Source organism: Eptesicus fuscus, chromosome 9 (assembly GCF_027574615.1).
Source record: "Eptesicus fuscus isolate TK198812 chromosome 9, DD_ASM_mEF_20220401, whole genome shotgun sequence".
NCBI classification, from domain to species: Eukaryota; Metazoa; Chordata; class Mammalia; order Chiroptera; family Vespertilionidae; genus Eptesicus; species Eptesicus fuscus.
In genome coordinates, this window is record NC_072481.1 from 32,650,285 (window position 1) to 32,665,530 (window position 15,246).

The 15,246-nt window shown below is 41.2% G+C and overlaps 1 protein-coding gene across 3 annotated transcripts in view; it reads right to left on the reverse strand.

The window, feature by feature from the left end:
* Positions 1-15,246, reverse strand: part of SCP2 (sterol carrier protein 2) — a 109,203-nt gene that overhangs the window by 41,956 nt on the left and 52,001 nt on the right. For 2 of the 3 annotated variants that reach the window (XM_054720882.1, XM_054720883.1), the window contains exon 12: positions 27-180. In XM_054720882.1, coding sequence (XP_054576857.1) covers positions 27-180 — 154 coding nt within the window. Of the gene's footprint in view, positions 1-26; positions 181-424; positions 462-15,246 lie in introns of those variants that run through there. The other variant, XM_054720884.1, reaches the window with a different exon arrangement.

Below are 15,246 nucleotides of genomic sequence, written 5' to 3' on the forward strand. Positions count from 1 at the left end.
CCGACAAAACCCAGAATGACACTTACCTGGCAGCTTCGGGAAAACCCATCCTGTAGATCGTGACAACCGCGGCTCCTCCTAAGCCTAAATTGTGCTGCAGAGCAACCTTTGCACCAGGAACTTGTCTTTTCCCGGCTTCCCCTCGCAGCTGCCAGCAGAGCTCCGCGCACTGAGCCAGACCTAGCGAGTCGAACACAGAGCGGTCAGATTCTGTTGCTTTAGAAAAGCTGCCCCAACGGCCAGCCTTCCTTAAGCCAGACCAGGGCTAACTAACGCTTAATTGTGACTTTTAATTGAAGCATTTAATTAAGCCGAGGCAGCGTTTATTTCAATAACTTCTCTTAAAAGCACTAATGGTTTTGCACCTATTTTTCTTAAGTAATCTCTCTGTTTGCACAATATGCAGGCTTAAGAAATTCTCGGCACTCTTTACATTTATCCAACTTGTTTTTCTGGCCAGGCTGAAAGAGAAAACAATGAATATAAAGTTCTCTGGCCCACCCAAAACGGCATAAAAATAATTTTACTAATTTTACCATTTTTATATATCAGAAGAAAATAATCTAGGATTTGGGGGTTCATTTTCCCTAAAAAATTTAGCTGGTATGGATAATTTTCCTATTATTTTCCCCAATTAGTTCACAACAAGAATAAATTGTTTTCCAAACCTATATAAAAGTATCGCAAGAATAGCTCTGGATCCACAAAAATAGTTTTGTCCCCTGGATAATAAAGTCAAAGATTTTTAGAGCTGAAAAGAACTTAATCATGCAAACACTGAGAAAAGATAAGATTAAGTAATTTGTGAATGGTCACAAAGCAGGCTAATTCCAGAGATGAGATTAGAACCCAAGTCTCCTGATTTATTGTTTATGTTTCCACCAGACCAGCCATTAGAAGATCCTGAGTTAAGAATTTTCTATCAGGATAGACTGGTTTTCTCCTCCTAGAGGCAGAGCTTCACAGGTCTGCTTACAATGTCTCTTCTTCCGCCCACACGCCCAGTCACAACTTCTGATTGCTGAGTCCCTGAGACAGTGTCCTATATAAACCCCAACCTCCTCAGGAAATTTAAATGCCACTTCTCATTTCCAAGCAGTGTCTGTATATCTACAGGACATGTATCTTAAACACTGTTTTAAAACAGGGAATGCCATACCCTGTAATACTTTTTCAATTGTGAACATTTTGAATATTAATCAGGAAATTCAAATGAATGATTTTACAAAATATATCCAAACTTCGAGGCACTCAGTTTTACTAGAAATCTGCCATATAAAAAGCTTAAACAGTTAATAAATATGTAAAATGGGGAAAAAAACATTCAAACTGGTCTTATTATACAAAATACTGCCAGTTTTCTTCACAAAAGAATATACATAGTTCACAAATATTTGAGAAAATATTCAATCTCATCTTGATCAAATCAAACAGAACGATACCATTTTAAACCAATCCAACTGGTAAGGATGTTTAGAAATGAGACTAATCATTTTGGGGATCCTGTGGGGAAAGTACTGATGAACATTCAAATAAGTACAGCCTTTTTGGAAAGCAATGTACAAAATTATTAAGAGCCTTTAAAATGCCTTGAAAATCATTCTATGGATATAATCAAGTTCAGGGATTCAGAACAGGCCACCCAAAGTGTGCCACGTAGGCATGTGAATTATTTTGAGCTGAAGGCAATCAAAACCCTATAGGCTCATGAGAAACATTTACCTTTCCCTTAAAGAATTTAAATTAGCCAAAACCAGTTTGGCTCAGTGGATAGACCATTGGCCTGCAGACAGAAGGGTCCTGCCCCGGCCAGCGGGGTCTTCTAACGGCGAGGCGGCGCACCCAAGAGAATGAGAGACAGACAAGGGACGCAAAGAATGGAGGCAAGACAAAGGGGTTTCTGATCAAGCCTCGAAATTTTATTTTTTACAGCGTTCCTTATATGTGGTTTCTAGAGGGGTGGATGCCTAGGAGGGGTGGGGGCTGACCTAGATAATCGGCTAAAGTAGTAAAGGGTAGATAAAGGGTGTGGCGGTTGAAGGGCGGCTACAGAAGGAATGCTTTGTCCTCAGGCAAGAGGAAGTGGGCCTAGTTTCAGTAACTTACTGAAGGTCAGAGTTAATCCTTTGACCAACTCTTGGCTCCTGACAGGGTCCCATATTCTATTCTGGTCAAGGGCATGTACCTTGGTTGTGGGCACATCCCCAGTAGGGGGTGTGCAGGAGGCAGCTGATTGATGTTTCTCTCTCATCGATGTTTCTAACGCTCTATCCCTCGCCCTTCCTCTCTCTAAAAAAATCAATAAAATATATTTTTTTAAAAAGAATTAAAATTAGAGGCCTTTCCCATAATAAGAGTTACCATGAGAAACAACTTTTCTTTTTAAGAGTATGTTTTTACTGATTTGAGAGAGATCTATCTATCGGCTGCCTTCTGCACACCCCCTACTTGGGATCGAGCTGGCAACCCGGGCCTGTGCCTTGTGACCTCCTGGTACATGGAAGGATGCTCAATCAACTGAGCCACACTGGCCAGGGCAGGAGAAGTAACTTTTTTTACCTTTCTATATGGCAGGGCAAACTACTAATTACCGAACATCTGTTCTTTTTATTGCCCTGAATGACTTTCCTCCTCTCTGAAGCCCCAAGGCACCTTACCTCATTCTTTAGCTCATGATGTCATATACACTTTATTTCCCCCTTTTTGTCTTTGAACCTTTCATATGTGTGGGTGTCTATGAGTCTCTCATGTATGGGGGGTTCCCATGCATACGAATGTAATTAAATGTGGTCATTTTCTCATGTTAATCTGTCTCATGTAGACTTATCTAGTAATTATTAGGCCAGCCGAAAGAACCTTGAGGGTAAAAGGAAGTTTTTCCTCACTCACATAAATATAGGCAAAGTTTAACAAACTACCTGTTCATCACATTGTTACAAGAGTAAAAAACTAGATAATCTGGAAATGAAATAACTGGGAAATGGTTGTATAAATTATGAGCTATATGACAAAGTACTATGTTTCTATTTAAAATGGTGTTTATAAAGTTTTTTTAACAATTTAAGAAAATGTTTATTATATCATCTTAGGAATGCAATGAACCAATTAGATATTCACCTACCCATCCATCCAACAAATTTATTGAATGTCTATTTTGTGCCAGATACTGCACAAGGCTCGGAAGATCCAGCAATAAACAGGATTGGCATGGTCATCTCCCTCATGAAGATGATAGTCTTGAGATGTAGAAATGCAGGCATTTATAATACGGTCTGATAATGCTGTGATAGGCATTAGCGCAGGTGCTACAAGCACACAGAGGAAGAATATCTCTCATAGCTTGGCAGGTCAGGGAATGAGGACCAGATGGATGGACATCTAAACTGAGGTCCTATGAATAAAGAAGAGCTAGCTAGGCAAAAAAGAAAGAATGCTTCATGAAGAGATTTGAGCATGTGCAAAGAAGGAACATGGCCTGCTGAAGGAATAGAAAGTTAAGTAAGTGAGACTAGAGAGTATTCAAGAAAGCCAATATGAGATTGAGAGGTAGGGGTCAGGGAGGGAAAGAGAGAGAATAATGGAGGGAAGAAGGGGCAGAGAAGGGTAGAGGGAGAAAGGGAAGGAGGGAAAAAGGAAGAGAATATGAATAACTATTAGAAGCATTTACAGATTTTGCAATAATTTCCATTGTTCCATACACCAATATTGTAGCTGTGATACACTGTGATAAATCTCTACTCATGATTTGCCTAACTCAGTGGTTGGTAAACCGTGGCTCGCGAGCCACATGCGGCTCTTTGGTCCCTGGAGTTTTCTAATGCCACTTCTTCAAAACAGACTCGCCCAGGCCGAAAACCGACTTCTGCGCATGGGCCACGAAGTTTCAAACGCACTGTACGTGCGCGCCCGCACATGGTATTTTGTGGAAGAGCCACACTCAAGGGGTGAAAGAGCCGCATGTAGCTCGCGAGCCGTGGTTTGCCAACCACTGGCCTAACTCAGTGGCAAAATAGAAAAGAGGAAATTTTTTTTTAAGGGAGGGAATTTATTTGCTTTTGACAAAAGATGACTGTCTGTGGGAAAACATACTGATTATTTGAGCTTTCTGGTTGTCTACCTTCAGAATAAACTAGTGTTTCTTGTATCTCTAAAACATGGATCTATGAAGGGTGGGAGACCAAAGTTGGCCTCAAAACTCCACTTGCTAAGAAGGCATGGCAGACAGTTAGTTATAAGAGCATAAACTACTTGAGCATATTTTTACACTTTTTTCCTTCCTTGGATAACTTCTGGCACTAAACTGAAAACCATAATTTTCCTCTGCTTGGAGAAAAATAAACTATCAAACATGAATATATTTATACATTGTGGATGGACATAAGAATAGGCATCCTGTCAAAGTAATATATTTAAACAGCAATGCCCTTCTCACAGTCTTTTATAAAGGGAAAAAATATTTTTTAACCTGATTACTTCATTTTACTACCATCTTGCTGCATAAATTTCCTCACAAGATGGCCAATCTTTTTATATAAAAACTAGAGGCCCGGTGCACAAAATACATGCATGGGTGCGGTCCCTAGGCCTGGCCAGCGATCGAAGCGTATCTGGTGTGGAAGGGCAGGTCCTAGCTGACCTCTGAGCCCTGGGCAGCACCTGGACCCCCAGGCCTCCGCGCACCCCCCTCTGCCTGAGTCACAGCACCCGAGTCCCCATGCAGAGATGCGGTGAGCACAGCCAGACGCTGCAGGCCAGGGTGCAGCATGGGCCTCTGGGCCGCCCAGCAGTGTCGCACGGAAGCTGAGTGGTCAGCATGCTCTCTCCCAGCCGGCCTCGCAGACTGGCTCCTGCATGAACCCACGGGGAGCCCAACCAGCCCCTGCGGTACCTGTGGCTGTGACCCGTACTGGCAGCTGTGGCCCGGCTCACCCAGAAGAGGCCAAGTGGGTGCAGGGTGGCCTCCTGGGGGGGCGGTCACCCGGCACCTGAGCCCGGGGAGGGGGCAGAGGGGGGCTCCCCCCGGCATGCGAGCCCTGGTGTCCCAGGGGAAGGTAGCAGGGGGAGTGAGAGCGAGCTTGGCGGACACCCTGCATTCTTACCGCACCTCCGTCCCTGTCACCACTGCCCCCAGGTAGCCAGCAAGAGATCACAGCCCCCCACTCGCAGGAGGTTGGTCACCACCATCCACCCCCAGTTCCCCGTCCCAGCCTGGGACCCCGCCCTGACCAGGCAATCAGGGCCTGCCAGCCACTGGTCGCCGTCTGTGGGGCGATAGGTCGGGGCCAAGTCCCCCCGCCCCCTCACCCGGATCCCTCAGTGCCTGGGAGCCAGGCAGCAACCCTGCCCGCTGCCACCACTGCTGGTCGCCGTCTGCATCTGCAGGGTGATCAGCGGGGCAATTGGGGCCCTGCTCACACCTGCCATGGCCTGGTGCCACCATCCCACCTTGGTCCTGCCTCGGTCCTGTTCTCATCGGGGCCCATCGGGGCCAGCAGCACCTCCACTGCCACCCGCTGCCAGCACCACGTTGCCAATGCCCACCATGTTCCACACCGCCCCCTGGTGGTCAGCACATGTCATAGCGAGCGGTCGAACTCCGGTCTAGGGGACAATTTGCATTTTAGGCTTTTATTATATAGGACTAGTGGCCAGGGGCATGAAATTCATGCATGTTAAAAGGGAATTAATTAGAGGAAATATTTTAATATAGCTATTTGCCCTTTCTCTATAATAGAAGTGTCAGAAGTGAAAGAAAATTAGTAAAATGTATATGAAAATCTCCCTCCTATCAGAGTCTGGGGCGTGCCATGGGACCCTGAGTCAAGTCCCCACCCACCCACGCATGCCTCGAAATCTGCAAAACCCAGACCTGGCCAGCCCCACCCCCATTGGGAGAGACCCAGACCCAGCTGGTCCCACCCCTATCAAGCCCAGCAGGGCGGAGGGTGCAGCCTGAGGTCCCTGTCAAACCCAGTGGGGCAGGGGGCATGGCCTGAGGTCTCCCAGCCTAGAGCTGGGGTGGGCGTGGCATGAGGTCCCCCATCAAGCCCCACCTGGCAAGGGGTGCAACCTGAGGTCGCCTGTCAAACCCAGCGGGGCAAGGGGCATGGCCTGAAGTCCCCCATCAAGCCCTGCTGGGCGGGGTCGCAGTCTGAGGTCCCCTATCAAGCCCCGCGGGGCACGGCCTGAGGTCCCTCGCCATGGCCAGGCCAGGCGCAATGCAGCTTCAGGTCCCTGCTGTTTGGTCATGACAGTTATGGAGTCCTGGCTAATTTGCATATTCCTCTATTATATAGATAGATTAGGATAATTAGCTTAGAACTCAGCTACATAGATACACAGTTTAGTTGCTATTGAAAATAAACCTTTCCAACGTCCATTAAGCACTCCATTAAGTACTAAAGATATAAAGAATTCACAGTGTAGCCCAAACCGGTTTGGCTCAGTAGATAGAGCATCGGCCTGCCTACTGAAGGGTCCCAGGTTCGATTCCGGTCCAGGACATGTACCTTGGTTGCAGACACACCCCCAGTAGAGGGTGTGCAGGAAGGCAGCTGATCGATGTTTCTCTCTCATCGATGTTTCTAACTCTATCCCTCTCCCTTCCTCTCTGTAAAAAATCAATAAAATATATTTTTAAAAATAAAGAAAGAAAGAATTCACAGAGTAATATAAAGTGCTAATACAGATAAGTAATAAATGCTATGGAAAATCACAGAATGGAAACACTACAAGGTCTGTTACCTGAAATATTTTCTTCCTCCTGCTACCCTGAAACCATAAGTTTTCCTATACTTTAAAGACAGCCAAATACAAAGAAGTCAATTCAGCTTTAGTTTCAAATTAGACATCTAAAGGCCTTAGCATGAGATTCTTCTTTTTTACAGCTGCATAGTATACCACAGCTTTTTACCCACTCATCTACTGATGGGTATCTTTGAGACAGCATGGCAGGACCTGGAGAGTATCATGCTAAACAAAATAAGTCAGCCAGAGAAACACAAGTATCACATGATCCCACTCATATGTGGAATCTAATGTACAAATAAACTGATGAACAAGACTGATCTAGAGACATAGAAGCATGGAACAGACTGATGAATCTGAGAGGGAAGGCGGGGGTAGGGGGGTCGGTGGGGAGAGATTAACAAAAGAATTTATATGCATATATGCATAACCCATGGACACAGATGATAGTGTGGTGAAGGCCTTGAGGGACTGTGAACAGCTGAAGGGTGGAGGGGGTCAATTGGGGGGGAAAAAGAGGACATCTATAATTCTTTCAACAATAAAGATAATTCAAAAAATAAAGGCCTTAGCATTATGTTCTATTTTGGGGGCCTGGCTTTTTTATTATTATTAAATATACTATTATTGATTTCAGAGAGGAAGAGAGAAGGAGAGAAAGACAGAAACATTAATGGTCAGAGAGAATCATTGATCGCCTGCCTCCTACACACCTCACACTGGGGATTGAGTCCATGCGCCCTGACCAAGAATCGAACTGTGACCTCCTGGTTCAATTGAACTGAGCCATGCTGGCTGGGAAGAGCCTGGCTTTTTGAAAAAGAAAAGGTTTGCTGAGTTTCAAGGGGCAAAATGCTTTAATGGACTCAGCATACAATGAAAAATGAGTATTTATGTAACAGCAGATTTTCCTTCCAAAAGTTATAAAATTATCAACCTAGAATGCTACCAAATGTAAAATACCATTTTAAAAAAGGTAATATAATGACATTTTCATAAATAAAAAGCTGAAAGAATTTGCCACCATACTGCAACATCCACACTAAGAAATGTTAAAGGAAGTTCTTTAGGCAGAAGAAAAATGATAGCAGATGGAAATATGAAATATGAAAAAAGGAATGAAGAACCCTGGGAGAGGTAGTAACTACATGGGTAAATACATACTTTTTTTCTTATTGTTTAAATGTTTTTAAAAGATTATTTTTTAAACAAAAATAATAATTCATTGTGGGGTTTACAACATATAGGGTGTGGCAAAAATAGGCTGACAGCCCAAGCCGGTTTGACTCAGTGGATAGAGGAGTGGATAGAAGGGTCCAGGATTCGATTCCGATCAGTGGCACATACCTGGTTGCAGGCTCACAGCCTTGGTAGGGGGCCTGCAGGAGGCAACCAATCAATATGTCTCTCCCACATCGGTGTTTCTGTCTCTCCCTCTACCTTCCACTCTCTCTAAAAATCAATGGAAAAATATCCTCAGGTGAGCAGTAAAAAAAAAAAAAAAAAAAAAGTAGGCTTACAGCTTTTTGTATGGAAAATAATAAGTAATAATAGAAGAATAAACTGTTTCACATACTCACAACTATAAACCTACTTTTCACCTGGCCGGTATGCAAAAGAAATATTCACAACTGTATTATAAGGCCTAGACAAGAGATGGAAGTATACTATTAGTGAAGTGGTATAATATCATTTGAAGATAGACTATAATAAAACATAGAAAAATGGAATCATAAGATAAATACAAAAGGTGTCTGGAAAAGGAAATAAACAGCTGGGACAAGAAAACACAAACAGTAAGATATTAAAATAAGAAACTAAATGAAATATGGGATATACAGGCACAATCATCCTTCTCTCTCTTTCTTTTTCTTGACAAGAGCAATAAAAGCCAGGACCTGCTCCTAGCTAGCTCTACCTGACAACAACTCTCTCTTGTGCTCCATCTCTCCTGGCACTGGAGAATGTTCATTAGAGCCTAATGATAAAATTTACCTCCCCTCACATCACAGTGGTAAAAATGCAAAATTCTAAGTAATAGGAATGTGGCCTGTAGGATACAATGATAGGTGACATAGATGCTTTGGTAAAAAGCTCTATTAGGGTTACTGACTTTTGGAGTCAGTATTGGATTTAGGTCTCATCATCCATTTTCCCAAAAAGTTGTTGTTAGTTTTGTTTTAGTTTTTTTGGTAACCTCTTGTAGAGTAGAAGACGAGCCAAGCCATGGTTTGAGTATGTGAGGTCCCCTGGCTAAAATTCCATTTACTCATGTTTCATTTTCATCCAAATTCTTAAAACCTAAGTTAAGATCCTTAAGAGCATTAAAATATGCAAACAAAAATCACATGATAGAATAATGTATGTACCATTAAAAGGTATGTGAATTCAGGAGGAGAAACAATCACATCCCACTGAGGGATCAAAGCATCTTAGAATTAGAAAGGATTTAAGTGTTCTTCAAATCCCGGGCACTAACAGATGGGCAAATCCCCTTACAACATTCCCATCAAGTTGTTACTTGTACTTCCCATGCACAGCCTCTGTGAAAGACATGCTCTCAGGAAGCAACCTATTCCACTTTTGAGAAACCATGTTAGTTTTTTCCAGTATCAACCAAAAATATTCCTTCCCAGGATTTCTTCCCAATGATCCTAATGCTTCCCACACTACACAAGTTTATTCCTTCTGCCCCACACAACCTTTCAGATGTTAAAGGATCATTAATTTATTCAACCACCCCCTTTACATGTGTAAAATCTTGTATTGGGCATTGTTCAGGGTACAGAGACAAATGAAATTTGGATCCTGCCTTCACAGGCTCTTAGTCAAATAGGAGAGATTTTTTTTAAGCCATAAATAATATATATACTACAAACATAAATGTCAAAAGAGAAATACAGAGAAAGTATAGCACGAGTTCAGAAAAGGGAAAGATTAATTCCATCTATGGAAGGGATCCAGAAATCAGGAAAAGCTTCATAACTGTTATCTGACACCTGAGATGGACCTTGAAAATGGGCTTTTCCACTGAGGAAAGGACACTGAAATAGAGTCCAGTGGATAAGTGTTTGGACTCCAGAAATACACTGCCCGATTTGAATCCTAGCTTTACCACTCTAGTTTGGTGACTTTGTGCAAGTTACTCTGCCTCTATTTTCCTTTTTTATAAAATCTAAAAATAGATAAGAGATTTATACATGAAAAATACTGAGAACAGTATCCAGCACTTGGCATTTTGTAAGTGTTTGCTGTTGTTATTATTATTGAGAAAATAGCAAAGACAGACTCTGTAAAGGTGAGAAGGCATTAAACCTGTCTTGGTAAAAGCAAACAGTCCAGTCCAGTTTAAACATGCTTCTTCTTTGTGCTTCCCCTCCCCCAAACCCAAGTAGGTACAAATGCTAGCACTGAACTCGGCACGCGATGGGTATTTAATAAATCTTCCACTGCCATTCCCCTTTCCCTTTTCCTTTCCTTCATAGTTCTGGTTTGTACTTTGCCTAAGGCAGTCATATTCTGCCTTGCATTATGATTATTTGTGTTATTACATTATCTGCCTCTTGTATGCTTCCTGAGGTTATCTTTCTCATTGCAAAATCTAAAAGGACTTCATATTTTCAAACTGACAGTGAACAAAAGAATATTCCATTCAAATGCTTGAATCTGTCTTCTATTATGGGTATTGCTATAGCAGCTAAGAAGCTTTTTTTTTTTTTTCATGCAGATCTGAACAAGTTAAAATCAGGAACTAATATACTAGATCTTTAATTTGAAAGCTAATTCTTCAAAACCGAGTTCTCCCAAAGTAGCAATATATTACAGTTACTAGTAAACTGATGCCATTTATAGAAGAGAACTTGACACTCTCACCATCCCATCTTAACTCATCATGTTTTGGAACACTCACTTGATTTTCTTAAAATCCTATTGCTGTTGGTTGTCCAAGTAACCAGGGGAAAATATTTAAACTACTCAGAGCTGTCATTCTGAAATATTTTTTTCCAGGAGTCTGAATTCTTTCTTGGGCTGTAGCTAATAACCATGTGTCAGATTCATTTGAAATATAACCAAGTCACAATATGTAGCAAGTAAACATTTACTCTTCAATAATTGCTCATCCTTATTTAGACTATCAATCATGTCATCAAGATTTATAAGTTTTTTTCCCCTAAAATACTACCACTAAACACTATCCCTCAAAAATGGATAATAAGAGAAAAATTTGACCAACAGTGCAGACTCAAATAAATATTGGATAGTGTTTTCAAAAGATAACTGAAAAAAGTGTGTCTCTCTTTAAGTATTTAAGAAATGGGTAAATGTTATCTTCCTGGGGTGTTTTAACTTATCTTGTTAGTACCCTGCGGGGGCGGAAACTGGATAACCTGCCAAGATTGGCAAATTATTTACATTTGATAAAAATAAAATCCAATGTTGACAAGATTATAGAAGAAGAAGCATTCTTATACTCTGTTGCCGGGAATATACACTGGTTTAATCTCTTTTGAAGAAAATTTTGGAATATCCACCTATTTTTTAAAATAATTTAAAAAATATGCCCTAACCAGTTTGGCTCAGTGGATAGAGCATCGGCCTGCGGACTGAAGGGTCCCAGGTTCGGTTCCGGTCAAGGGCATGTACCTTGGTTTCGGGCACATCCCCAGTGGGGAGTGTGCAGGAGGCAGCTGGTTGATGTTTCTCTCATCGTTGTTTCTAACTCTCTATCCCTCTCTCTTCCTCTCTGTAAAAAATCAATAAAATATATATTTTTTAAATAGTAATAATTTAAAAAATATGTTTGTTTATGTCAGAGAGGAAGGGAGCGGGAGAGAGATATAGAAACAGCAATGATGAAAGAAAATCACTAATTGGCTGCCTCCTGCACGCCACATTTTGGGGATCAAACCATGATCTCTGGGTCATAGGTTGACACTCCACCACTGAGCCACATGGTGGGGCTCCACCTATTTTTAAATACAAACTAACCTTTGACTATTTGGAATTTACCCTATGGGTAATACTTGCAAAAGTATGCAATGACACAAGGATGCTCACTGCAGCTTTCTTTGTAATGACAAATTTCACAGAATCTATATGTCTACCTATAAGTGAACTAGAGGCCCAGTGCATGAAAATTCATGCACTCAGGGTGAAGGGGGGTCCCTTAGCCCAGCCTGCACCCTCTGGCAGCCCGGGAGCAGGCCTAAGCCACAGTCGGACATCCTTAGCTCTGCTGAGGAGGCAGGAGAGGCTCCTGCCACCACTGCTGAGCTCGCATCCATCAGCCTGGCTTGTGGCTAGACAGAGCTCCCCCTGTGGGAGCGCACTGATCACCAGTGGGCAGCTCCTGCGTTGAGCATCTGCCCCCTTAGGGTCAATTTGCATATTACCCTTTTATTATATAGGATAACTAGGTAAATTTCTTACAATGAAAATACTACACAGGCATTAAAGAGATAAAGAATATTTATAAGCGATAATTAATAAGATTTTTAAGATGTAGTCGAAACTGGTTTGGCTCAGTGGATAGAGCGTCGGCCTGCGGACTGAAGTGTCCCAGGTTCAATTCCGGTCAAGGGCATGTACCTTGGTTGTGGGCACATCCCCAGTGGGGGGTGTGCAGGAGGCAGCTGATCTATGTTTCTAACTCTCTGTCCCTCTCCCTTCCTCTCTGTAAAAAAAATCAATAAAATATATTTTTTAAAAAAAAGATTTTTAAGATGTAAGTTAAGAAAGTAACCTACAATGTGATAAATATACTCATATACACACATAAATTCAGAAAGATTGTATAAACACACATATACATATGTATTTGTAATAAGCATAACAATTTTGGAAAAGTACAAAAGAAATATTTAAAGAGGTTGACTTTGAGGATTAGAACTAAGGTTAAGGAGGAAGAGAAAAACTTATTAAATGTTAAAACTTATTAAATGGAGCAATAATATTAAAAAACATATGATAACATTTTGGAGAATGATTTAGCAGATCCTTATAAAGTTAATCATACATCTACCCTATGACCCAGCAATTCCACTGAGTGATTGACCCAAGAGAAATACAAAAGGTATGTCCACAAATAGACTTGTACAAAAATGTTCACAGCAACCTTATCATGATAGCCTCAAATAGGAGTGCCTGGCTGGCGTAGCTCAGTGGTTGAACATCAACCTATGAACCAAGAGGTCATGGTTCGATTCCCAGTTAGGGCACATGCCCAGGTTGTAGGCGCAGGTTGTGGGCTTGATCCCCAGTACAGGGCAGCTGATCAATGATTCTCTCTCATCATTGATGTTTCTATCTCTCCTTTCCTCTTTGAAATCAATAAAAAATATTTTTTAAGTTATTTTCTATTTGGTGAAACATTGTTATACTTTCCTTTAGATCTTTATATATAGTTTCCTTTAGTTATTTGCACATAGTAAAATAACTAATTTAAATTCTTTTTTTTTAATTATTGAATTTATTAGGGTGACATTGGTTAATAAAATTATATAGGTTTCAGGTATACATCTTCTGTATTTAAAGTCTTTATCTAGTAAATCCAATGTTTGAGTTACTTCTGTTTCTATTGACTGCTTTTTTCCCCCCGTGTATGGGCTACACTTTCTTGTTTCTTTGTACATCCTATCGTTTTTTGTTGGAAATTGTATAATTTAAATAATATAATGTGTCAATTTTAGAAGTCAGATTCTCCCTTCTTTCCAGAGTTTGTTGTTATTTTTTATCTATTAACTTTTCTAGTATTCTTTGTCACAATCGGCCACTGGATTTTCTTCTTGGTTAGCTTAGTGGCCAGCTAATGGCTGGACAGAGACTTCCGTACATGCCTGGAACTAAGAAGTATCCCAGTCTTTGCAGAGGCTCTGTGTATTGTGTCAAAGCACTCACCCAGGCAGTTTACAACTCCACTTTAGCATTTACTTCCTGCTTATGCAGAGCCCCAAGTTTAGCCAGAGGTAAGCGCTTAGGACCTTCTATTCTCCTTCCTGAGCATACACAGTCTTGGGCATACATGCAGCCTTATATTATGTACTTGGTGTCCTAGATCAGGGATTTTCAACTGTTTTCATCTCATGGCACACATCAACTGATTACTAAAATTTTACTGCACACCAGAAAAAATAGGTATAATTTTGATTTATTTATACTGGGTGGCTATGTTGTGTTGAGGTTGTCATTTTTTAATTTGACAATCTAAGGCAAGCATGTCAAACTCGCGGCCTGTGGGCCGCATGCAGCCCACAACAAATATTTTTGCAGCCCAGCCAATATAACGGTATGTAAGAAACGTCTTAATAAAAATTTGGTAACTTAATTTTTACAAATCCTGTTATACATAATTATTAATAACTACAACGTTCGCTCATGACTGATTACTATAATCTTGTTGCATTCCTTTCCCTTACGTGCCTTGCGCACAGGTGCATCATTTCTCTCCACTAATACTACCAGCGAATATTTTAGCAGCCGATTGTCACATCATTAGTCTTGTACTGACTTGCTTGGTGTGTACAACAAGAAATATTTCGCTTTTGGAGAACAATAAAAATAGGTTTATTTGCGTTACGCTTATTAATTTGTGCAGTTATTCAGTGTCTGGTAAGTTAATGTTCAAGAAAAAATATTAATTTTATTAAAATGTTCTATTGTTTTATGTTAAAGATTACTCATTTATTTCAGCCCTTTGTATTCAGCATGTCTCTATCAAAATAAATCTACGTTTCTATGAAAATTGAAGCTTTTGTTTTTTTGCGGCCCACCTAAGCTTAAACCTTGTTTGCTTGGCCCATGTTAGCCTTTGCATTTGACAGGCTTGATCTAAGGGAAAAGAGGTCAGTGTGCTGGACTAAATAATCAGGTATTGCATGTTTTAAAAATTCTTGCAGCACACCAGTGTGCCTTGGCATACCAGTTGAAAATTGCTGTCCTAGAGTCCCAGGAATATGTCACACATTTCCAAAGCCTCCTAAAACACCTCATAGCTCAGATTCCCCCCAATTATTATTGGCACCTTGTTGCTGATTGTTCTTAACAAATGCCCTGGGAAAATACTGTTTGCACATGACAAGTTCTCAGTTAGGTTACATAAAAACAAGACTTTTGGCCGAAACCGGTTTGGCTCAGTGGATAGAGCATCAGCCTACGGACTGAAAGGTCCCAGGTTCGATTCCGGTCAGGGGCATGTACCTTGGTTGCAGGCACATCCCCAGTGAGGGGTGTGCAGGAGGCAGCTGATTGATGTTTCTAGTTCTCTACCTCTCTCCCTTCTCTCTGTAAAAAATCAATAAAATATATTTAAAAAAAAAAAAAAAAAGACTTTTGAATAGGGTTTACCAGGGAATGACAAGGCATATAATGACAATTTTCTGAGAATGGGGTTTTGAAAGAGTTCTAACTCCATTCTGACTCCTCCAGTGCCAACTAACCAATTTTCACCATGACCGCAGGCTGTTGGTTTTCAAGGCTACCATGGAGCTGGGGAAAGGAGGG